General features: G+C 43.5%; 1 protein-coding gene across 8 annotated transcripts in view; it reads left to right on the top strand.

The window, feature by feature from the left end:
- Positions 1-26,397, top strand: part of cobl (cordon-bleu WH2 repeat protein) — a 559,613-nt gene that overhangs the window by 378,053 nt on the left and 155,163 nt on the right. For 5 of the 8 annotated variants that reach the window (XM_068011045.1, XM_068011049.1, XM_068011098.1 and 2 more), the window contains 2 exons: positions 18,661-18,772; positions 21,432-21,647. In XM_068011045.1, coding sequence (XP_067867146.1) covers positions 18,661-18,772; positions 21,432-21,647 — 328 coding nt within the window. The remainder of the gene's footprint in view (positions 1-18,660; positions 18,773-21,431; positions 21,648-26,397) is intronic. The other 3 variants (XM_068011072.1, XM_068011080.1, XM_068011089.1) reach the window with 1 other exon arrangement.

The raw sequence follows: 26,397 nt of genomic DNA, 5'->3' as shown, positions 1-26,397 counted from the left end.
GATACAGACCATGAAATGTGTTTGCTGTGGGATGATCTAAAATAAGTGAGCCCAATAAAGTAGAGGTGTGCCTGTTAGTTATTTTAATTTAAGAAAAAGTTATGGCCTTAAAGAGCAAGCGTTATGCAGTGTGGAGTGGTGGAGGGGATGCCGGGGTGGTGGTTTGCGGTTGAGTGGATAGTTTTCAACTGAGCAAGTGAGTTATCTTGGGTATGACAGGGGTAGCATCAAACTTTGAGTGTGAGTTTTCAATAACCAGTAAAATTAGGAAGAGTTATCATGAGAGGGGGATAAGTACTGAAGGAAGGAAGGGAAATGAGCATACTGGATGAATTAATGTTGGTGAGGAGATACTAGTGCAGGGATATTAGGCAGTGTCCAACATTGTAAAAGGTAAGCAAGTAAAAGGTAATAATGTCCTTGAAGTAAAGGTAGTTACAAAACCAGCTAGGAAAGCCTGGCCAAAGATAGAGTTTGCAAGCTATTATAGGCCTAAGCTGATTATTCTTTGCTCGGGAAGGTGCATGGCCATATGTGTTGTAAAGGTGGTATCGACAGGATGGTGAGATGTAGAGGAGTAAATATTGAGGCAAGGTTAAAAGGGTTACTGGGAATCCTCGAATAAAAGACTGCTACAGGAGACAAGCTAGGCTTAAACAAAGTAGAGACAAAACGACCAGTGAGGAACATTAAGGCAGCAATAGAAAATTATGTAAATAGATGTGTGGGGGGTGGGGGGGAGATGCATGGAAAGAGAGAAAACTAGATCCCAGATGAGATATATTGTCAGTTTTAAAAAGAACAGGATGAAGAAGCAGAAAGAAAAACAAAAGGGGAAAATATGGCAGAAAAGAGAAAAACAGAAATGTTATAAAGAGAGCAGAAGGTACTGGGAGTGATTGCTAAACAGATAAGAATGATTTGAATTGGATATATGTGAACAAAAGTGGTGAGCTGTATGTACTCTTATGAAGGCTGGACTTTGTAGCATGATTATGTTTTAAAAACTGATTTTTAAGGTAGTTTAAGATTGAATCAGAGAAGTCAGGTGATCTCACATCAACTCTGTTTTAAGATAAGACAGGGATCTTGATTACCAGGACAACAAAGAACCCAGATCAAAGACCTTTTTGAAAAGCAGGAACTGCAGGGGTATAGCACCTGAAAAGCAATGGGTTTCACCCTCCCAGATTTTAGTTAGTAGTTCTGAACATTTAGTTCTAATGCCTAGAAATAATGGAAAGCCTGGGGGACTCTACTGAAGCCAGACTTGTGGATTTTCCATATTGGAAAAGACAATTGGCTATTGACCTTTGATGCCAGATAAATTCAACAGATTTTCAGAAGGCAGGCAGGCTGTGAGGATGACCGGAAGACTGGCAGTGGCAGCCTCAGAGAGGAGAGAGAGAGGGAACACCTGCTCCCAGAAGACTGATACAGCGAAAGGCTGTGAAGACTTGAAAATTGTTTTGAAAGTTGGGGTTTGCAGAGAAGTAAAATACCAACAGGATCACCAGAGATCGCCTTATTCACAGATGTCCAGGTCGAATGTGCGCGGAAGAAGTAAGTAAAGAGGCCATTAAGTTTGAGAAAGGTCTGGGAGATCCAGCGCATTGCAACTGGGAGGAGTTTGGGTCTTTTAACAGCAAAGATTTCATCATCAAAGAGGACCGTGTAACGTATAAGTGTTGTCTGAGGTTTTCAAGTGTTTAAATAGGTGAAAAAAATACCTTTCTCTGTAATTTGGGATATCGGCTACTTACAAAGTACTGTTTAATTCATGGGTATTAATTTCCATTTATTTGTTATAATAAAAGTCTTAAAACGTGAAATCTTGTACAATTCTTTTAATTGGTCTGTGGAGTTCATATCTCATGTTTTAATGTTAACAGTCTCAAAGAGATCGTAACAGTACCAACTACTAAAGGTATGTGATGTAATTGTATTGGAGATGTGGCATGGACTAGGGCAGGACTGGAAACTAAATGGCACTGGTTAGAAAATATTTAGGTTGGGTAGCAGTGTTAAAGATTCCATTAAAGCACTAGAACATGGGAATGATATAGGAGATGCATAGGAACATAGGAAATAGGAGCAGGAGTAGCCATCTGACCCTTTGAGGCTCCACCATTCAACCAGATCATGGCACATCTTCTATCTCAATGCCATTTTCCCACATTATCTCCATACCCCTTGATATCTTTAATATCTAGACATCTATCAATCTCTGTCTTGAACGTACGAGTCTCCACAGCCCTCTGGGATAGAGAATTACAAAGATTCACCGCCCTCTGAGTGAAGAAATTCCTCCTCATCTCAGTCCTAAATGGCCTACCTCTTATTCTGAGAGTGTGTCCTCCGGTTCTAGATCGACACCCCCACCCCATGCCCCCCACCCAGCCAGGGGAAACATCCGTCCTGCATCTACCTGTCGAGCCCTGTAAGAATTTTGTATGCTTCAATGAGGTCACCTCTTATTCTTCTAAACTCTAAAGAATACAGGCCCAGTCTCCTCAGTCTCTCATAGGACAATCCCATCATCCCAGGAATCAGTCTGGTGAACCTTTGTTGCACTCCCTCTATGGCAAGTATATCCTTCCTTAGATAAGGAGACCAAATCTGTACACAATACTCCAGGTGCAGTGTCACCAAGGATCTGTACAATTGCAGCAAGACTTCTTTACTCCTGTACTCAAATCCTCTTGCAATAAAGGTCAACATATCATTTGCCTTCCTAACTGTTTGCTGCACCTGCATGCTAACTTTCAGTGACTTATGAGCAAAGACACCAAGGTCCCTTTGGACATCAGCACTTCCCAATCTCTCACCATTTAAGAAATACTCTGCATTTCCATTTTTCCTACCCAAGTGGATAACTTCATATTTTTGCACATTATATTTCATCTGCCATGTTCTTGCCCACTCACTTAGCCTGTCTAAATCCCCTTGAAGCCTCTTTGCAACCTCTTCACAACACACATTCCCACCTAGTTTTTTGTCATCAGCAAACTTGGAAATATTACATTTGGTCCCCACATCCAAATTATTTATATAGATTGTGAATAGCTGGGGCCTAAGCACTGATCCTTGCAGTACCCCATTAGTCACAGCCTGCCAACCTGAAAATGATCTGTTTATTCCTGCTCTCTGTTTTCTGTCTGTTAACCAATTTTCAATCCATGCCAGTATATTACCCCCAATCCCATGTGCTCTGATTTTGCTTGCTAACCTCTTGTGTGGGACCTTATCAAAAGCCTTCTGAAAATCCAAATACACCACATCCACTGGTTCCCCCTTATCTATTCTGCTAGTTACATTCTTAAAAACCTTTAGCAGGTTTGTCAAACATGATTTCTCTTTCATAAATCTGTTGACTCTGCCCAATCCTACATTATTTTCCAAGTGTCGAGTTATCACATCCTTTATAATAGATTCTAGCATTTTCCCTACTACTGATGTCAGGCTAACAGGTCTGTAGTTCCCTGTTTTCTCTCTCCCTCCATTCTTAAATAGTGGGGCTACATTTGCTACCTTCCAATCTTCAGGAATGCTCTAGAATCGAATGAATTTTGGAAGATGACCACCAACGCATCCACTACCTCTATAGCCACCTCTTTCAACACTCTGGGAAGTAGATCATCAGGTCCAGGGGATTTATCAACTTTCAGTCCCATTAATTTCTCCAGTACTACTTTTTTACTAGTACTAATTTCTTTCAGTTCCTCATTCTCACTAGTCCCTTCATTTTTTAGTATTTCTGGGAGGCTTTTTGTATCTTCCTCCGTGAAGAGAGACACAAAGACTGGGATTTTGTATGGCCCCCTGAGGTGAGGTTGGATGTCGGGGGGTACACAGAGTATCATAGTGGGGGGAGCGGGGTTGGAGGGCCCCTCGCCAAGAGGGCCTATCGCCCGGGGGTGAGATAGAACGAAAATGGCCTTCCCACCTCCAGAGGCCAATTGACTCCCTAAGTAGCTTATTGACAGCCAATTAAGGGCCTCTTTCTGCCGCCGCTTGTATCTTACCAGCGGCGGGGGGTGCCTCTGCCACGCGGGAAGGATGCCTTATAACAGGAGGCGCCCTCCCTGCAAACTTGCAGAGGATGTACCCTCCTCCGTGGGCTATCTGTGGCTCACGGAGGACTCCCGCCAGGAACCATTTTACCCCTGGGAGCCCCCCTCTCCTTGGACTACATGACCAACCCTCCCACCACCCCGGAGCCTTCCAGACGGGCCTTGGCGACCCCGCTTCACTCATCTTGGGTCCGGGCTCCCAGCACTGGGTCTGGGTCCAAGGCCTTTGCAGTACTGGCAGTGGCCACTGCTCCTGGTGGCGCTGCTGATACTGCTGAGCTGCCAGCCCTGTGATTGGCCGGCAGCTTTTGGAGGCAGGATCCCCATCTTTAAAGAGATGGAGTTCCCTGCTCCTGAAATTTTGATTTAAAAAGACCGGAGGATCACTCCAGGGGGTTCGGTGGGGAGGGGCACGAAAAGGCAGAGGTGGGTTTTCCTCTGCCTTTTTGGCCTGGGCCCAGGAGCCCCGCCTCCAGCACAAAATCTAGCCCAAAGTATTTGTTTAATTTCTCTCCCATTCCCTTATTGCCTGTTTTAAATTCTCCCGTCTCTGCCTATAATAGGCCCACACTTGTCTGTTGTAATCTTTTCCTTTTTACATACATATAAAGCTTTTAAATTTTGTTTTTATGTTACTTGCTAGTTTACTTTCATATTCTGTTTGCTCTTTATCAGTTTCTTGGTTCTCCTTTGCTGAATTCGAAAATGCTCCCAATCCTGAGGCTTACTACTTTTTTGGCAACTTTTTAAGCCTCTTCCTTTGATCTGATACAATCTTTAACTTTTCTTGTTAGCCATGGTTGGATCACTTCTTTCTGCTGGGTTTTGTGCCTCAGAGGAATGTGAATGTGTTGTAACCCATGTATTAATTCTTTAAATGCTAGACATTGCCTGTCTGCCTTCATACCTTTTAATGTAGTTTCCCAATCTACCATAGCCAACTTATTTATTTATTTTTAATTTAGAGATACAACACTGAAACAGGCCGTTCGGCCCACCGAGTCTGTGCCGACCAACAACCACCCATTTATACTAACCCTACACTAACCCCATATTCTCTACCACATTCCCCACCATTTTCCTACCACCTACCTACACTAGGGGCAATTTACAATGGCCAATTTACCTATCAACCTGTAAGTCTTTTGGAGATGGGAGGAAAGCAGAGCATCCGGCGGAAACCCACACAGACACAGGGAGAACTTACAAACTCCGCACAGGCAGTACCCAGAATCGAACCCGGGTCGCTGGAGCTGTGAGGCTGCAGTGCTAACCACTGCGCCGCCCACTCATACCTTTGTGGTTTCCTTTGCTTAGATTTAAGACTCAAGTTTCAGATTGAGCTACATCACTTTCAAACTTAAAGTAAAATTCTATCATATTATGCAGAAAAAACTGGTTACAATTAAGGAATAAGAAGAATATTATTACTACACTGAGAGTATTTTATAGACTGCCACATGGTACTGACAAGAAAGAGTTATGTGGACAAGTTAGAGAAAAATGAAAAACAAAAGGAACATATCCAAAGTTAGTTTGAGGCAAAAGTAACTTAACTGCCAAAGCATGGGAAGGATTTCTACTCTGTATCCAGGACTGCTTTCTATATCAGCATGTATTCAGTTCAACAAGAAAGAAAGTAGTTCTGGCTCTGGTTCTGAAGACTGAAGTGGGATAAGTAGGTAATTTAAGGATTGAGGAGCACTCGGAAATGTAATTTGGTTCAGTGTAAAACCTGACAAGAACTTGGAACAACCAAAAATATGGTGAGAAAGCAAAAGTAGGAAGTCCAAGAAAGGGTATAAAGAAAGACTGGAAGGTAGCATAAACAGGAATAGTACAGAATTTTCTAAGTACATAAAAAGTTGAATAATAGCTAAAAGAAAGGATATGGCCGACAAGCAGTGAAAAAATCAACTCTAGAGTATGAAGGAATGCTGGGGATAATAAATGTTTATTCCATCTTGGTGTTTAACAGTGGAAAGTGGTCGAGGGAATGAAAGAATAGAAGAGAATTGGTAGAGCAATTATGTAGGATAGCTATATAAAAAATAATCTAAACAATTGGTGGAATTTGAAATGTAAATGACACTTGGCCCTGAAAACTTGAATCGCAGAATGCAGAAGGAAATTAGGGAGGAAATAGAATATACATGTCCAAGTGCTCAATCACTCGGGGCTGAATTTTCCCGAACCATCGAGGTCAGGCTGAGAGGCAGGAGAGCTGGCAAAATGGTGAGGGAAGGCAAGGGGACAGGAGTCTGACGTTTTCCTGCCACGATGGCATACTGCCAGCAGCGGGCACCTTAACAACTTGACTGCCCACTGGACAGCCAATTAAGCCACCTAAGGACCCAATTAAGAGCTGCTTCCTGCCAAAGGCGGGCATTTTGCCTACGTCGGGAGGGCCCTCCATCATCTGAGGAGATCACCAGGTAAACCCTGGTGACCTCCCAGTGGGTTCCCAGGGTTGGTTGGGTTCCCTTCTTGGTGGGCACGTCATGGCCCACCGAGGGCCGCTGGGCGGCAATGGCTGCCGGTGCACTGCGACCGCTACCCCTCCCCCACCTCGATCGCTGGGGCCTGCCTTCCTGGCCCCAGCTTCCTCACAAAAACTTACCTGCTCTTCGAAGGTGCTTTCCTATTGAGCTGCTGAGCTGCTGCCCTCTATTTTGGTCAGCCGCTCTAGGGGACATATCGCATCTTCAATTGGACGGCGGCCCCAGCCTCTGGGTGGAGACCTTGAGATTTATCTATTCCAAGTCCTATTATGTTCTCCATTACCCTTTTTTTACTTATATAAAATCCAATAAGTTCCTTCCATTAACTTATTTTTAGGTTCCCTTATACTGCTGTTATTTTGTCCTCTTCCTCCATTGTGAAAATGGATACAAAGCACATATTTAACAAGACTGCAATTTGTTTATTGTCCATTATAGTCCTGCCTTCATCTGAATTTAATTGATCCACACCCCACTTTACCACTCTCTCTTAATATATTGATAAAAATATTTTTCTGTCAGCTTTAATTAAGTTTGTTAATATCCCAATTTGTATCTCTTATTTTCTTTGAATGCCTTTGTTACTTTTTATAGCTCTCCCAGTTTGTTAGATTTCCACCTGTTTGTTGCATTCGTATAAGCCCTTTCTTTTAGCTTCATAATGTCTCTTCTGGAATTTATTGACCTCTGAAGTTCGATGCCTAAGAATTCTGCTGGGTTTCTCCTGATTATCTACTCTAACTTCGGTGAGAGACCAGCAGAAGTTTAAGAGAAGCTGAGTAGATAGCTATAGGACTGTTCTCCTTGAGTTCCACTGATCTCCTGCTGGAAATAGAGTGGCAGCTTGAGAGAACCTCCATGGAATTTTGAGCCCATACTTCTGTTTACATGGTAAAGAAAGAATCCCTCTGGATTTTCAGTCATAACCATGCTTGTCACTAATGCCATGAGACTTCATCCTTAATTTCTCCACCCTGCTAGCTCTTGACAGCTGCAACCATTGGGTCTTTTTCAAAAAAGCCACCATCTCAGCTTTGAACTTCCCATATCTGTTCCCAGCTGGGGTCTGTTCCATCACCCATTCCGACTGCCATAAACTATTGAGGTACTCAGTCGTATGCCACATTAAATTTATTTACACTTAAAATTCAAATCTCTGTTCAAGTTCCTTTACAAAGGCATGAAAGTAGGACATTTTGTACTTACAGAATCAATAAAGAATTTCTCTTTATTCTGTGGATAATCCTGAACTGTCAGAATTAGGTCATGCGGTAATGTTATGAAGAACATAATTGACTTATGCTTTGTAAAAATTCATTTGGGGATGAAATTTTTCCAGTTTCAGGACTATTAATTACTCAAAAATGCTGAAAATATAAAGATTAATTTGTGAGAAGTGCTTGAAAACAGGAACATAAATAATTGAGACATTCCAGCCAATCTGTTAATGGAAGTTGTGGTTTTAAAGGTTTGTAAGGGAATTATTTCAGATAAGATTGTTAAGAACTGAATTCTCCATAAAGGATGCAATAAGCCATAACAAATGACTTCCATGACTATTGTTTTGAAACACAAGAGTGCAAATGAAAGATGTATTATTTTGTTGGATTTTGGCTTCCTAGTTTTTTGGCAAGGGCATAATTCGTTCACTAAACAAAAATCAGTTGTTTTTTTTGGAATCTAGACCAAGAACCAATTTTTCTAATCTTGTTAGAACTTACAAAGGGTGCCACCCTAATTGATCTAGCAGACTACTGAACAAATCCATTGAACTCTATCCAACATGACTGATATTCAGAGTTCTTTTAAAACTAAGAAGTGCAGAAAAAGCATCGGCAGAATGAGTTTTTAAAAGCTACTAAACTGAGCAGAAGTTAGAAGAATTGTGCAACATCCTGCACATCTCCTAAAATAAAGTTTCTTCATAGTACATTATTTATATGTAGCTTTCTTGTTGTCTGTGTATAATGGGTTGGTTTTTAGAATTTGTTTCACATCAAGGAGTGCACCCATAGAGCGCAGGTTAACTGATCATCGACTTCTTTTGCCCCATATCGGTAACTGCTGACAATTGCAGTGTCAGATGAATGCAACACATTTTGCTAAAATTTCCCAACCTTTAAACATTTATTGAAATTTGTATTGCATTATTTGTATACGCATTTACTGAAACATTTCTGTGCTAAATTTAGTTAAAATGTGACAAAGCATCTGAATTTGAAAGGATTCTTTGCCTCAAGTTCAAACAACTCAAGTTTTGGATTATTTCCTGAAAGCCATGTGCAATATTTCCCAAATGTTCCTATTTTGTCTATTTTATCAAAAGAAGGAAGAGTATCGTGACTGCTGTGAATGCCACTCAAATAATGACTGGCTTGGGGTGCATATGCAGTGAAACAAACCAAATGTGTCTCTTTTTCCCTTTCTTAAGATAGTGTTTCATCGTATTGAGATGGTCCTTCTTGTGCTCTGGTCAAGAACTGACAAAATGCAGTGTCAGCAGGGACTTGCAGACCAGAGACTCAGACCTTTGGTCATCTGGTTGGGAAGTAGGCATCCTGCTGTCTGCTCTTACAGGCCACCCTGATTAAAACAAGTTTTAACATTGTTAAATTTATTGTGCATGACATCATTCTAATTCATTTTGATAATGAATCATCGTTGGGTTTTAATGATTTTTTTCATAAGAGGCTATCCAAGTTCTCAGGGTGTTCAGTACCATGTAGTGTGACCCCTTTGTGGGTGGTCTGGTTTATTTTTAATTAAAGGGCTGATTAACTTTCTTCTTCTGGCACAGAATGCTCATTGTGTGGTGTGGTGCTGTACCAGCCTTGTTTTGATTTGCCAGGCTTCATTAAACTATGCAGATTATAGACATGAAAGAAATATTCTCAATATGAAGTTTGATGCGGTACAGAAATGAATTAACTGATCAGAATAGCTTATTTTTTATTTGTTCATGGGATATGAGTGTCGCTGGCAAAGCCAACATTTATTGCCCATCCCTAATTGCCCTTGAGACGGTGGTGGTGAGCTGCCTTCTTGAAATGCTGCAGTCCATGTGGTGTAGAGACACCCACAGTGCCTTCAGGGAGGAAGTTCCAGGATTTTGATCCAGTGACAGTGAAGGAACAGCGATATAGTTCCAAGTCAGGATGGTGTGTGGTTTTGAGGGAAGCTTGCAGGAGGTGGTGTTTCCATGCTCCTGCTACCCTTATCCTTCTAGGTGGTAGAGGTCACAGATTTGGAAGGTGCTGTTGAAGGAGCCTTGGCAAGTTGCTGCAATGCATCTTGTAGATGGTAGACACTACTGCCACTATGCACTAGTGGTGGAGGGAATGAATGCTTAAGGTATTGGATGGGGTGCCAATGAAGTGGGATGCATTGTCCTGATGGTGTCAAGCTTCTTGAGTGCTACTGGAATTGCACTCATACAGACAAATGGAAAATATTCCATCACACTCCTAACTTGTGCCTTATAGAAGGTTGGACAGGCTTTGAGGAGTCAGGAGGTGAGTTACTCACTGCAGAATTCCCAGCCTCTGACCTGCTCTTGTAGCCACTGTATTTATATAGCTAGTCCAGTTCAGTTTCTGGTCAGTAGTGATTCCCAGAAGAGTGATGGTGGGGGATTCAGCGATGGTAAGCTGTTGTCTGCCAAGGGGAGTTTGTTAGATTCTGTCTTGTTGGAGATGGTCATTGCACTTGTGCGGCACAAATGTTACTTCCACTCAGCAGCCCAAGCCTGAATGTTGTACAGGTCTTTCTGTGTGCAGGCATAGGACTGCTTCAATATCTGAGGAGTCGCAAATGGTACTGAATACTGTGCATTCATCAGTGAACATCCCCACTTCTGACCTTATGATGAAGGAAAGTTCATTGAGGAAGCGGCTGAAGATGGTTGGGCCAAGGACACTACCCTGGGGAACTCTTACAGCGACGTCCTAGAACTGAGATGACTGGCCTCCAACAATCACAACCATCTTCCTTTGTGCTAGGTATGCAGAGTTTTCTCCCTGATTCCCATTGACCTCAATTTTGCTTGGGCTCCTTGATGGCACACTTGGTCACGTGCTTTCTTGATGTCAAGGGGAATCACTCTCACCTCACTTATTGAATTCAGCTCTTTTGTTCATATTTGGATCAAGAATTGTTGGTTCTCTTACCACCTGCACCAGACCCAGTCTAGCAGTTATGTCCTTCAGGACTTGGCCAACTCGGTCAGTAGTGGTGCTACTGAGCCACTCTTGGTGATGGACATTGAAATCCCCCACCCAGAGTATATTCTGTGTCCTTGCTATCCTCAGTGCTTCTTCAAAGTTGTGTTCAACATGGAGCAGCACTGATTCACCAACTGAGGAAGGGCAGTAGGTGGTGATCAGCAGGGGGATTTCCTTGCCCATGTTTGACCTGATGCCATGAGACTTCATGGGGTCCAGAGTCATTGTTGAGGACTCCTGGGGCCAATCTTTCCTGACTGTATACCACTGTGCCATCACCTCTGGTGGGTTTGTCCTGCTGGTGGGACAGGATATGCCCAGGGATGGTGATGGAGGAGTCTGGAAGTTGGCTGCAAGGTATGATTCAGTGAGTATGACTATGTCAGGCTATTGCTTGACTAGTCTGTGGGACAGCACTCTCAATTTTGTCACAAGACTCCAGATGTTAGTGAAGAGGACTTTGCAGGGTCAACTGGGCAGGGTGTGCCTTTGTTGTTTCTGGTGCCTCGGTCAATGCCGAGTGGTTTGTCCTGTTTTATTTTTATTCGACTTTGTTGTCGCAGTTTGTTCCAACTAAGTGTCTTTCTAAGCCATTTCAGAGGGCAGTTAGGAGTCAACCATATTGCTGCGGGTCTGGGGTCAAATGTAGGCCAGATTGGGTAAGGCTGGTGGATTTCCAGTTGGGTTTTTACGACAATCGACTAGTTGCTTGGTCATCATTACTGATGCTGCTTTTTGTTCCAGATATATTCGGTCGGCACCAGGTCCAACTGCATCAGCAATGCAAAGCTATTTTTAAAGGGCACCAGGAGGGAGAGAATGGCAAGCCCGCATGCCTCCAATTAATTGCCCGTTGAGCTCATTGTGGAGTCCATTAACAGGCTTGTCAGTAGGAGTTTGGAAAGTCTTTAAATATATTTAAGGCAAAGGTAGATAGATCCTTGATAAGTAAGGGGGTGAAAGGATAGTGGGGGTAGGCGGGAATGTGGAGTAGCGGTTACAATCAGATCAGCCATGGTCTTATTGAATGGTGCAGCAGGCTCGAGTGGCCGAGTGGTCTACTCCTACTCCTGATTCATATGGTCGTATGTGCCCAAACTATCCCTTCTTTGAAGATAACCCGTTGTTCAGCCAACCTTTGACTCCAATTTATTCGTCTCAGCTCCATTCTTACCCCATTGAAGTTGGCTTTCCCCTAGTTAATTATTTTTATTCTGTATTGTTCTTTGTCCTTTTCCATAGTCAGCCTAAACTTACGATACAATGATCACTGTCCCCTAAATGATCTCCTACTGACACTTGATCCACTTAGCCCACCTCATTCCCAAGAAGCAGGTTTAGCAATGCCTCCTTTCTCGTTGGACTATAAACATACTGCTGTAGAAAATTTTCCTGAACACACTCTAGAAACTCTTGCCTCTCACTGCTCTTTACAGTACTACTATCCCAGTCTATGTTTGGATAAGTCCCCCATTAGAACTACCCTATAATCTTTGCACCTGTCTGTAATTTCCTTGCAAATTTGTTCCTCCATGTCCTTCCCACTAGTTGGTGGCCTATAGACAACAGTCCATAGACAATACTGAGCATCGAGCCACCAATGGTGGAGCAGGTTCAAAGGGGCCAAATAGGCTACTCCTGTTCCTAATTCATATGTTCGTATGATGTGGGTGCAATCGATCACTCCCCTGCACCTGAGAGAATCCATCAAAATGGGCAACCCCTTATTTTCAAATAGTGACCCCTGGTTCTAGATTATCTCACAAGGGGAAACATCCTTTCCATATCTACCCTGTCAAGACCCCTCAGGATCTTATATGTTTCAATCAAGTCGCCTCTTACTCTCCTAAACTCCAGCGGATACGAGCACAGCCTGTCCAACCTTTCCTCATAAGACAACCCATCCATTCCAGGTATTAGTCCAGTCAACCTTCTCTGAACTGCTTCCACCGCATTTACATCCTTCCTTAAATGTATCCAGTATTCCAGATGTGGTCTCACCAATGTCCTGTATAACTAGTTAAGGTATATTCCCTTGAAGGGGAAAGGTAGGGTAAACAAATCCAGAGCTCCCTGGATAACAAAAGAGGTAGCGATTAAGATAGAGAAGAAAAAGTGTGCTTATGACAGATGGGAGGTAGAAAATACGATTGGGAACCAGGCTGAATTTCGTAGGTCCAGAGGAGAAGTGAAAAAGGAAGTAAGAGAAGCAAAGAGAGAGCATGAAATGAGACTGGCAGCTAACGTGAAAGGGAATCCCAAAGTTTTCTATAAACATATAGATAGAAAAAGGGTGGTAAAAGGAGAAGTTGGGCCAATTAGAGACTACAAAGGGGAATTACACATGGAGGCAGAGGGCATAGCTGAGGTATTAAATGAATACTTTGCATCTGTCTTTACCAAGGAAGAAGGTGCAACCCAGGCAATGGTGAAAGAGGAGGTAATTCAGACATTGAAGGGTTTAAAATTGGTAAGGAGGACAAATTAGATAGGCTGTCTGTACTTAAAGTAGATAAAGCACTAGGACTGGATAAGATGCAAGAATACTGAGGGAAGTGAGGGTGGAAATCCCAGAGGCACTGGCCATAATTTTTCAGTGTTCTTTAGACTCAGGGGTGGTGCCAGAGGACTAGAAAATTGCAAACATTACAACTTTGTTTAAAAAATGGTGTAAAGATAGGCCAGTCAGTTTAACTTTGGTGGTGGGGATACTTCTCGAAAGAATAATTTGGGACAAAATTAATAGTTACATAGACAAATGCGGGTTAATTAAAGAAAGTCAGCATTGATTTCTTAAGGGAAAATCATGTTTAACTAACTTGCTGGAGTTTTTTGAGGAGGTAACAGAGAGGATTGATGAGGGCAATGCAGTTGATGTGGTGTACGTGGAATTTCAAAAGGTGTCCGATGCAGTGTCACACAACAGACTTGTGAGCAAAGTTATAGCTCATGGAATAAAGAGGACGTTAGCAACATGGATACAGAATTGACTGAGTGACAGGAAACAAAGAGTAGTGGTTAATGGATGTTTTTCAGGCTGGAGGAAGGTTTGTAGTGGAGTTCCCCAGGGGTCAGTGTTGGGACTCTTGCTTTTCCTGAAATATATTAATGACCTGGACCTTGGCGTACAGGCCACAATTTCAAAGTTTGTGGATGATACGAAACTTGGAAGCATTGTTTCAATAAGGTTGCCATAAAGGCACCGACACACCAGCCAGTCAGATTCCTGAACAGGAAAGGCTACCACTCATTGAATGTCCAGCTGGTCTGTGACCACAGGAAGTTAATCATGCAGGTCTGCGCCAGATTCCCTGGCAACTGTCATGACTCCTTTATCCTGTGGTAGTCCCAGGTGCCGCACCTCTTCAGGCTCACATCCAGACTCCGTGGGTAGCTGCTGGGGGATAAAGTTTATCTCCTAAAGAGATGGTTCCTGACACCCATCCAAAACCCAGACACAGATGGAGAGAGGCACTACAACCAGAGCCATCTCCTAACATGGACCTGCATTGGCCTCTTGAAGATGCACTTCCATTGCTTTGATCGGTCAGGTGGTGCCCTCCAGTACGAGCCAGCCAGTATCATGGTCATCTGTGGTGCCCTGCACAACATGACACTGCAAAGAAGCCTGGAGGTGGATGAAGAGGATGAGCTGGAATGCTACTCCACCTCGGAGGAGGACTGGGAGAATGAGGAAGAGGAAGGGATCGTTCAAGTGGTGGCCAGCGTCCAGGCAGCGGACGACCCGTCAGCAGTGTCGCAGACCTCAGGGTGAATGACAGGCTGGCATGGCAGCAAGGACATGCTGATTCAGCAGTGCTTCACCTGATTGCCCCAGAGCCATTGCAGATGAAAACCCCTAAATACACCTTCCAGCATACAGAGCTGTTTTACTTCTATGACCCTTAAGAACGAGGTCCAATTGCCAGCTGTGAGCATGCATACTGAGTGTCCCTCCGCCAACATTGTCCTACATCATAAGGCATGGGCACATAACATTCCCAGGGTCCCACTTGCCCGCCATCCAGCCCATGATGCAATGTCCCCCTTCTGAGATTAAACATCAACAACACATCTGTCAGAGTGATGACATAAAGATGTTATATTGTGAGGCAAACAAAAAACATCTAGACAGTAACACCCATGTGACCCATTAAGTGAATTCAGCGGCGTGGCAGTCTCCATAACACTGCTACAGGCTGCTCCCCCGTGGCAGAAGATGAGCTGGAGGCAGTCTGTTCCCTACTCTCTGCCTCTGGCTGAGATGCCCGTGGCTTCCGTCCTCGACTTGGTGGTGCCCGGAAGGATCCTCCACAGGCTGCCGTGACTGCGTCATAGCAGGGCTGCCTCTGTCACAGAGCCCTGGCACACAGATGGCTCCTGAGTCAGAGGGGGTGAGGGGCCAAAGGGTGATGATGGTGCCCAAGGGGTGGCCTCTTCATCTGCCACTACGACTGCCTCAGCCCTTTCCTGGCACTCTTGGATGCTGGATGTGGCCACCAACTGGGACAGAGATGGCATCCTCTCCAAGCATCTCTGCCCATCAGTGACACTGAGTGGTCAGTGCTACAGAAAGTTTGATTCTTTCTGTACATAGCAGCGCGCTGCTCCTGCAGTATATGGCTCTCCAAGAGGTAGCCCAAACTCTCAACGAAGGAGCTCATGCGATAGAATCCCTGAGTCACGACAGAGCACAATTGCTGCATGGACTCCTCCAATGCCTGCCCATGGCTTATCAAGGCCTCAGAGAACTCCAACAAATCAAAAGTTATCTGCCTCTGGTTCTCGAGGAAGGCTCTCCCTGTTTGTGACACCCGAGGTCCAGCATCTTTACCCAACGAAGCATTTCTGTGTCTGTCCTCCGTCCTCTGAGGGTGACTGTCCACAGCTGACTGCCTCACCCTCCTTCTCCTGTTCACGCAGGCTATGAGGTTCACCTAGTGCTCCCCTTTCTACACTAATCTGTGGCCTAACTGAGGTGCATGTGGCTGCGCTGGTGGAAGGTTCTGAGGTATAATGTGTTGGAGCAGTTTCCATGGAGTATACCCCACCACCAAGGCTGGTGGCGCCAATTCGGCAGGTCTGCTTTGCTTCTGCTCTGCAACTGTCCCTATGGGAGACACAAGAAAATGGAAATGAGAACTCATTCTACTCAACAAGTACCCCAGCACAACCATCCTCTCAAATGATAGCGGTCTAAGATCTGTTAAGACGAAGGCAGGCGTAATGCACTGTTAATTCAGTCCCACTGCTCCACAGATCATAGCATATTAATAAAGTTTCCCACCTACTGGAAAATAGCCAAATTAAACACTCTATTTGTCCCCAGAATAAAGCACACCAAACCAGGTTTCTTTAAACAAAAACAAAACTAACTATTTATTAACTAAATAAGTTTTAAACAATAATGAGATAACTCTATATGTGAAAGGATTCTTTTAAAACTTCTTATTCTTCCAAACCCTCATGCTCACACATACATTCAAAAAGAAATGGCTAACTAGTTTTAAAAGGATGTTTTGGTTTACAACTGTTTCTTAAGAATTATAAAGTAATTAAGTTGTCAAGTTCTGGCCAAATATTTCCGGGTCAGTGAGGTGTCCCAGAGTCGAATAGTCAGATGCCACTCGAAGTATCTCTAGGAGAGGTTGATGACCAATCTGTGATGGGTAGGCGTTCTCAGGACTTAGTCTGCAGCAGGCGTCACGCAGATCTTTCAGCAAAGGGCGCAGCAACAGATCTACTTGGGTTTTTAAATAGCAGTCTGGCAATAGAACCTTTCTTGAGCTTTCAGGATCTCCCAAAATATCAGAGGGTTAGATAGGGTGGATAGTGAGAGTCTTTTTCCTCGGATGGTGATGGCAAACACGAGGGGACATAGCTTTAAGTTGAGGGGTGATAGATATAGGACAGATGTCAGAGGTAGCTTCTTTACTCAGAGAGTAGTAGGGGCGTGGAACGCCCTGCCTGCAACAGTAGTAGACTCGTCAATTTTAAGGGCATTTAAGTGGTCATTGGATAGACATATGGATGAAAATGGAATAGTGTAGGTCAGATGGTTTCACAGGTCAGCGCAACATTGAGGGCCGAAGGGCCTGTACTGCGCTGTAATGTTCTATGTTCTATAAGAGGCCACAGGAATCACTCCTGAGGCAGAGATTTTTCAGAGACTGGAGGCAATAGGAATTTGCTACCTTTTAAAATGGCTTCCTCTCAGCAAAGGAGCCTTTCTCCATAGAGAGCAGCAACTCCTCTTTTCCTGGGTCTCTTCCTCTCCAGGGGTCTTTTCCGCTCTCCAGACAGACCATAGCTACCACCTCAAATGTAGGAATTCTTTTTACAAGAGAGGCAAACCTTTTTCAGGGAGAGGTCTTTTTATCTGGTCTGCAAAAAGCAGGATCCAGCCAGTTTGTTCTGCCTCCTGCCTGTTCAGCTTACTGATCTCCACAATGCAAAAGAGAAACTGAAACTCTTAACAATCAAGTCATGTGACCTTTCATTTCCCTTGCTGTTGTTTGGAACAGGTGTCTTGCTCTCTGTTTTTCTTAGTTTTTAAAAACACACAGAATTCTTAGCTTTCAGTAAAAAAACAAAACTCTTGTGACAGATCTATTGTACGCATTGTGCAGGAGTCTCCTCCATGGCCTTCACCTCAAGAAAAAGCTATCCAATGATCCTGTTGCTCACAGCCTTCAGTCTCAATATCCCACAGAATGCCACAATGGCACTCTGGCGATCTCCAGCGCTGCCTCCTCCACTGCTGTCAAAGCCCGGCGCTAGGCCACTTGACCTCCCATTCTGGCCATCTCTCCTGTGTATTATGGGCTCTCTTCTTCAGGATGAGAGGATAATGATTCATCAGTAGGCTGCCATCCCTCATCTCTTTCAGCATGACATACAGGAGGGCTGATGTTCCCCTCAGTTGTGTCCCCATCTGACTGTTGCCTCATATGTGAGAGTGGCTGCATCTCAGTGTTGCGACTGTTCACCTACTCTGACAATGTGAGGGAGAACTATGGATATTCTGAGTTCAGCTCGCTTGCATTCTGGTGCTTAGATAGCTGATGCCCAATCTACAGGGTGCCAGTGGCCACTCACCTGACCAGATCGCTAGAGGTCATTGAACCATTTTCTACAAAGGGGTCAGATCTCAGTGGCCACCTGCTTCCAAGCCCCCTTGGTCTTGCTGGGCGGATTTCTCCTCCCTGAGGCCTGGAAGATCAGCACTCTCCTCTCTTGACACTGCATCAATTAGTGCCTCCAAGGAGGCATCAGAGGAACGGGTGCCACCCGGATGCATGCCCATGCTAACACAGGCCCTCCGATCTCCCTGGTGCTGCATTTCTGAAGGTAATGGCATGCCCAGTTATGGATGCCGCTTGCCTTTTAAAATTGCCCTCAGTGACCTGTTCCCATCTCCATGATGCTTCTGGCGCCTCTAATTGGGTACTGGACTCATCCCCAGGCCAATTAACTACCTTGCATTTGAAAATAACGTCACATCACTAATCCTGACCTGGCACGGGGTCAGGACCCGGAAATATTCTGGGCGTCGGGTTCCCGACCCCGTAATGAAAATTCCAGTCTTTGTCTCTGGCTTACTAGCCCAGAAACATTACCACTATGCTACCTTTCCCACTGTATTACATTTTCCATATAAAGCAATTTAGGAGCACTGAAATAATTTGTAAATACTGTATAGAATATAACTTGGTGAATAATAAAGATCTAACTTGATCTATTGTTGAACAATATTCTTGACATTTACAAAGTTGAGAGCAGGGGTAAAATTGCATGTATAGATTTCAACCTGGTTCAAACACAATGTAAGAATTCTTCATGTTGTATTTTCCATTTTATGTGTAGACTGGTACTGAATCCCTAAATTCTACAGAGAAAAAACGACGTGCTCCACCCCCACCACCTCGTGTGCCGAATAAATTAGAAGGAACGGAATTTGATCGAAGCAATACCTTTGGTAAGTGACAGTGATTCCTTATCGGGATACAGAATGGAAAATAATAGCTTGATGACCAAGAGTTTTTGGGAATGAGTAAAATCTAAAAAAGAAATTGGTGAGCTTGTTTTCATTTCTGAAAGGAATACCATTTAATCAAGTAATAAAGTGAAATCTTAGTAACTCAGCTATACATATTAATACTTTTAGATAATACATGAACTATTAACATGTATAACTAGCCCGTTAACACTGCTGTTTCTAAATTTCTATACTGTGGTTTGCAAAAACGGCATAATTGCAGCTTCAAGTCACAGACATGTGGGTACTTTGCAAATTGGCAAGCTTCAGCATTAGCACCTGTGAGTCTTTATAACAGGTGCAATAAACTGCAACATGCAAGCTTTCAAAATATACTCTTGCTGATATTAAAAATGTCACCAGCACAATCAGTATCGATGAGTAAAGCTCTGAAAGTGCAGATCTTCATTTTGCTGGAGTGCAGAGCAGACTGCATTAACTTTGTTCTGCTAGCTTGGGCTACTCAAGTGAATGTGGCATTGTCAAAGCAGTGTTTTCAGCTTAAAGCATATAAAGAACACCATTTTGTGAAAGTCAGTGATGTTACTCAGCAACTCACGCAGCATCTGGGGAGAGAGAAACAATGTTAACATTTCAGGTCAATGACCTTTCATCAGAACTTGAAAAACTATGTAACAGGTTTTCAACAAATACACAGGGAGATAAGTGGGAGGATAGGAAAGAACAAAAGGGAAGGTCTTTGCGTGGAAGGCAGGAGAGATTAGATAACAAAATGGATGATGGTGCAAAGAAAAATGGGATGCTAATGGGACAAGCAAAGAAACAAATGATGGTCGAGAGGAGGTGTAAATGGCAATAGCAAAATCATTATCCAGCTGCCATCCGCAAAATTGGGGGTGGAGGTTATGATCCGAAATTGGTGAACTCATGTTGAGTCCAGAAGGTATTAGAGTGTCTAATTGAAAGATGAGGTGCTGCTCCTCAAGTTTATGTTGAGATTCATTGGAAAAGTGTGAGTGGCCACTGGCAGAGAGATCAAAGAGGGACACATTATGCAGCTCATCTCTATAATACACTGAGATGGGGGACTGAGGACAGGGGTCAGGAACCCGCAGATCTGGAGCCACATGCGGCTCCTTAGTGTCTCATTTCCGCTCCTAACCTTTATCGACCTGTTCTCATTTTTGTGAAAGAGTCTCGAAGTATTAAGTCGAGAGAATGTGAACTCAGAGAACTAGAGAGTAACACAAATTTCCTGTGGGAATCAAAGGTTAATAATTATGATAAACTTTACAATTACAAATGATTAGCTTAATGAAAAATAGCATCGGGAAGTTGGAGGAGCCAGTTAAAGGCCCGAGGCCCAGGCTGCTCCCGGGTGTCAGCCTGCTACCCACTCTCTTTAGGCCTCCCCACCACCCCCCCCCCCTCCCACCCCACCCACAGCAGCGCTCCCAGGGTGCAGCACAGTGCCCTCCGACTCGAGGCCACCACCATCATCCTTAGCCCACTACCCAGGCCATGTCTGTGCTAAGACAACCGTGCTTAGTGTCAGTGTGGCACATGCATGATGTCCTTCTGTACCATACGAGATGATGACGTCAGCATGTAAACATAGTTTATGACGTGATGGGAGGCAGCTGCCCAGGAGCGAGAGAGATCTGTCAAAGAGCCGCAGTCACTGCATTTTTTGAATTTCTTTTAAATGCAAAATCTGTAATTTTTAAAAATATAAACAGAAATGACCTATGAAAGGAAAACATGTAAATGCAGTAATCTCAGATAAAAAGATACAAAGGAGAACAAAACTGCAAATACAACAATCTGAAATGAAAAAAATAGATATGTAAACTTGACATAAAGCAGCTGTCTGATAGTCAGAGCGTTCCTGCCACTATTAGAGGCCGATGATGAGGACACTGCTTGGATATAACTTTTGTAACATTCAGTCTGCTGGATATATGACTGGACCACCAAGAGAGGCATTGGAACCTGATAGTATCAGCAAATTCGAGAGATGCCTAAGTCCCTAGTAGCAGGAATGAGTGGTACCTTGGGTGTGACAGCCTCGAGTCTTACTGACAAATCTAAAATAAAAAAACAAAATTTTATTTATTACAACGTTTATTATAAAAATACAAAGGTACAAAACATTCTTTCATTTTTATAAGTAAATTTGTTATTGATGTTTTACTCCAAGTAGAAAATTGGTGTTTTGCTCATTTTAAACTTTATTTGTCTTATGGCTCTGACAATTTGTATTTTCGGAAATTTCTTAAAAAGGGCTCTTAAGGTAAAAAAGAGGTTGCCATGTCTGAGCTAGACATTTCTCTCTGCCTCCTATTCAATCAATAGGTAGATGCAAAAGTAACTGAATTTTTTTTGACAGAGTAGCTCATGGCATAACTAGTTTAGAACATATCTGCAATTAAATCATATTTATAAAACTGTACCAAATCCTATATTGTTCCTAATGTTCAGATCATGTTGCTGGGAGCTTCAGTTATATGGTGTATTTAATTAATGCTGTTATAGCTTCTTTTCCTCAGTTTCTGTTAAAATGTTGCATCAGATTGCTAGAGGCTTTCAATATATATACCCCAGACATACTTATTACCCTACTTGATCCCCTATCTAGGTATTGATGGACATCAAGTGCCACTTAAGCCTCCAAGGGGCACGTCGCCAGTGTCAGGCAAACCACGTAGTCCACCCCAGTTAACGATTCCTCCTCCCCCACCATACCCACCTTCTCCAGACATTGAGATTACCAACCAGCCAGGAATGTCACCAGAGTACGATTTCACTAACGCGGTGCCTGATGTTACTGAACATGGTGAATCGATGCCTGAATGTAGGTCCTCTCAAAAGTACATTCTATCCTGTGTAGTCGTAACACGTGAATCATATGTTAATACTGAGTACTTCTCTGGTTTTCATCACCTGTTTCCAAACTTTCTTCTATAAATTTCAAATTTAGGAACTTGTTTTTTCCGAATTACCTACAGCTTTATTGTCTGTTCATTTGATGAAGTATTATCAACAAAATGCTGTGATAGCTATTTTGTTAACTCTGCTTGCATGTCAGCCTGGGAATATGGTATGATTCATATATTAGATATATTAATATATTTTTGAAGGATTATAAATCAGACTGGGGAACTTGCCTTGATCATGCTTTGAATTCAATCATCGTGTTTTCCTCTCTAAACCCTGAGTTGGAGGCCAACTCAGATGGGTAATATGAAACTCTCCTTTCTGATTGCCAAAAGGATCAAAAATAAAATAAGTTTGGGCAGTATCCGTTCCAGCTGGGACTGAGCAATAGCTCATAACACAACACAACACTGAAATAGCACTATCGGGTACTTAAATTGTAACTTAGGAACAGGAGGCCTGTTCCGCCATTCAATGAGATCATGACTGATCTCTGACCTGACTCCATGGGCTGAATATTATAACTTCGCCACCATTCTCAGTAGGCACAGCACACGTACGACTTGTGCGCCGCTGAGCCTCCGCAATATACCACGCAGGGGCACATTTAAATGGGAGGGGCAGAACGGCCGCCCCCGATGACGGCAACAGCATCCAGTGTCATCGCGCAGGCGCGGCACCATTTTTAAACGGCTTCAAGCCCTTAGAAAAAAATTTAATTTTTTAAAGTTATATTATTGTGCATTTTCTTAAAAAAAATAATTAAAAGCTGGAGGCCCTTTCCCATCCCCCCAATGTTTTTTTTTTGGCCTTTATCACGAAAATTAACATTATTTCCAACCTGAACTTTCCCCCCAACCAATTCACATTTGCCCTTCAACCCCTTCCCACCATCCCTACAGCCAATGCAAAGTGTTTTTCCTGCTCCCCACCAGCCGCCCCCCCCCCCACCACCCCGGCCCTGATAATTTCACTCCTCCACCCGTCCCCAGCAGTGTCTCACCTCTGAACTCCGAACGGAGTTCTGGAGGCGCAGGAGTTCCAGCCGGCAGCCAGAATATCGGTGTGTGATGGCTGCCGGGACAAGGTGAGTTCATCTGCATCCATTAATAATGAAATGAAGGAGTACCAAGGCCTCACTGCCACCAGTAAAAGGCCTTCTCGGCATCAGGGTTCATGACAGGCCTCTCTCAGAAGAATTTTCCAGGCCCCCCCGTCACGATCTCCAACGCTAGTAAAATTCAGCCCCATATATCCACTTTTCCGCAGATCCTTTGATACCTTTGCCTAACAAAAATCTATCAGTCTCAATTTAAAAATTAACAATTGATCTAGCATCAATTGCCATTTGCACAAGAGAGTTCCAAACTTCTACCACCTTTGCATGTTGAAGCATTTCCCAATTTCACTCCTGAAATGTCTGGCTTTAATTTTCAGACTATACCCTCAAGTCGTGGAGGCCCCAACCAATGGAAATAGTTTCTCTCTATCTAGTCTATCAATTAATAGATTGAAGACTTCCATCAGTTCGCCTCTTAAACTTCTGATTTTAAGGAAATACAACCCTAGTTTGTGTAATTTCTTCTCACAATTTAACCCTTGGAGTCCAGATATCATTGTGATAAATCTATGCTGCACTCCCTCCAAGGCCATTATATTCTTCCTAAAGCGTGGTGCCCAGAACTGCTCACAGTATTCTAGATGTGGTCAAACCAGAGATTTGTATAGCTGAAGCATGACTTCTACCCCATTATATTCTAGTCCTGGAGAGATATAAAGGCCGCATTCCAGGAGCCATTTTGAATATTTTCTGTACTTATTCATGACATTTTACTGATCTGCATATCTGGATTCCCATGTTTCTGTGGACCTCCACTGTTTCTAGCTTTTCACCATTTAGAAAGTAACCTGTTCTATCCTTGTTAGGTCCAAAGTTGATGAACTCACATTTGCCTACATTGAAATCCATTGTCCACAATTTTGCCCATTCATTTAATCTAGCAATACCTCTTTGTAATTTTATGCCTCCATCTACATAGCTTACAATTCCTCCGATCTAGTTGTCATCAGCAAATTTGGATATGTGACTTTCTATCCCATCATCAAAGTCGTTGATGAATAGTTGAGGCCCCAACACAGATCCTTGCAGGCCACCATTAGTCACATCCTGCCAATTAGAGTACCTCATTATCCCTACTCTCTGTCTCTCTTTACGCTCAGCTAATTTCCTAACCAGGTCAATAAGTTACCTTCAGTTCCATGAGCTTCAAGTTTAGCTGAAAGCCTATTATGAGGGACTTCATCAAATGCCTTCTGGAAGTCCACATAAGTAACATCCATAGACATTCCCCTGTCCACTATGAACATGCAATCAGATTCGTTAGGTGTGACCTACCCTGTACAAATCCATGCTGGCTCTCTGTGATTAGCTGAAAATTTTCAAGGTGTTCAGTCATCTTATCCTTAATGATAAACTCTAATAATTTCCTGGCAAAAGATGTTAGGCGAATTGGCGTATCATTCCTTGATTTTCCTCTCTTGCCTTTCTTAAATAGCTGAGTGACATGCACGTTTTTCCAATCTAAAGGAATGGTTCCCGAATCGAGAGCACTTTGGAAGACTAAAGTTAAGGCATCTGCAATGTTTCCACCTACTTCCTTTAAAACCCTGAGATGGAAACCATCTGCCAATTATGGCCACCTTATCCTGCAAGAGGGAAGGAAGTGTTTCAGCGAATGTGTTGTAATGTGTTTGGATGATGTGCTTGCCACAGTTGAATGGTATGTGGAAGCATATGAATGTGGGATTTTGGTCATGGTTGCTAGAGACTGTTGGTAGGAGAGTGAAGTGGGTGTGGTGAATGGAGCAATGTCTGAGGCTGGTGGTGCAGCTGATAAGGATATGGCATTCACTGACCTTGACCGTTCATGTGAGGTCATTAAATGTTTTTCATTTGTTCAGAATATATGGGTTTCACTGGCTAGGCCAGCATTTATTGCCTATCCCTAATTGCCCTTGAGAAGGTGGTGGTGAGCTGCCTTCTGGAACCGTTGCAGTCCATACGGGGTAGGTACACCCACAGTGTTGTTAGAGACAAGAGTTCTAGGATTTTGACCCAGCAATGATGAAGGAACAGCGATATATCTCCATGTCAGGATAGTGTGTGGCGTGGAAGGGAACTTGCAGGTGATGGTGTTCCCATGTGCCTGCTGCCTTTGTTCTAGGTAGTAAAGACCGTGGGTTTGGAAGGTGCTTTGGAAGGTCAAAGAAGCCTTGGTTAGTTCCTGTAGTGCATATTGAGGATGGTACACATTGCTGTCACTGTGCACCAGTGGTGGAGAGAATGAATGTTTAATCTGGTGGATGATGTGCTAATCAAGCAGCTGCTTTATCCTGTATACTGTTGAGCTTCTTGAGTGTTGTGGGAGCTGAATCCCTCCAGGGAGTATTCCATCACTCTCCTGACTTGGGCCTTGTAGATGGGACAACCATTTGAGTATCAGGAGGTAAGTTACTCACCACAGAATATCCAGCCTCTGACCTGCTCTTGTAGCCAAAATATTTATGTGGCCAGTCCTGTTAAGTTTCTGGTCAATGGTGACCCCCAGGATTTTAATGGTGGGGGAATCAGCAATGGTATTGCCATTGAATGTCAGTTGGAGGTAGTTAGACATTCCCTTGTTGGAGGTGGTTATTGTCTGGCTCTTCTATGGCATGAATGTTACTTGCTGCATGTGGGTACAGATTGCTTCATTATCTAAGGAGTTGCAAATGAAACTGACTGCTGGGCAATCATCAGAGAATATTCCCACTTTGTACCTTATGATGGAGGCATCAGTGTACAGACCTGACTTCATCTTCTCAAGAACTGTGCAGTGGTCATTCATACAAATTCTGCCATGGATAGATGCACTTTGACAGATAGATTGATGAGGATGAGTTCAATTAAGTTTTTCCCTCGTGTTGGTTCTCTCACCACCTGCCATAGGCCTGGTTTGGCAGCTACATCCTTCAGGACACAAGCAGCTTGGTGTGTAGTGTTGCGACTGAGCCATTCTTTGAAGTCCCCCACCCAGAGTACATTCTGTGCCCTTGCTACCTTGATGAAGGAGCTGAAGATGGTTGGGCTTAGGACACTACCCTGAGGAACTCCTGCAATGATACCCTGGGGCTGAGATAATTGGCGTCCAACAACCACAGCCATCTTTCTTTGTGCTCGAAATGATTCCAACCAGTGGAGAGTTTTCCCCCGATTCTCATTGACTCCAGTTTTGCTAGGGCTCCTTGATGCCACACATGGTCAAATGCTGCATTGATGTCAATTCCAGTAACTGTCACCTCACTTCTGGAATTTAACTCCTTTGTCCATGTTTGAGGTCTGGAGTTGAGTACCCTGGGCAGAACCCAGAATGAGCATCTGTGAGCAGGTTATTGATGACTGAGTGCTACTGGATAGCACTGACAATGACACCTTCCATCACTTTGCTGAAGATTGAGAGTAGACTGATGGGGCGGTAATTGGCTGGATTGGACTTTGTGGACTGGACATACCTGGGCGATTTTCCACTTTGTCGGGTAGATGCCAGTGTTGTAACTGTACTGGAGTAACTTGGCTAGAGTTTTGGCTGGTTCTGGAGCACAAGTCTCAGTACCACAGCCGAGACAAG

This window comes from Heterodontus francisci, chromosome 2 (assembly GCF_036365525.1).
Source record: "Heterodontus francisci isolate sHetFra1 chromosome 2, sHetFra1.hap1, whole genome shotgun sequence".
NCBI classification, from domain to species: Eukaryota; Metazoa; Chordata; class Chondrichthyes; order Heterodontiformes; family Heterodontidae; genus Heterodontus; species Heterodontus francisci.
The sequence above is the reverse complement of the archived record's forward strand: the minus strand, read 5'-3'. Positions and strand labels throughout refer to the sequence as shown.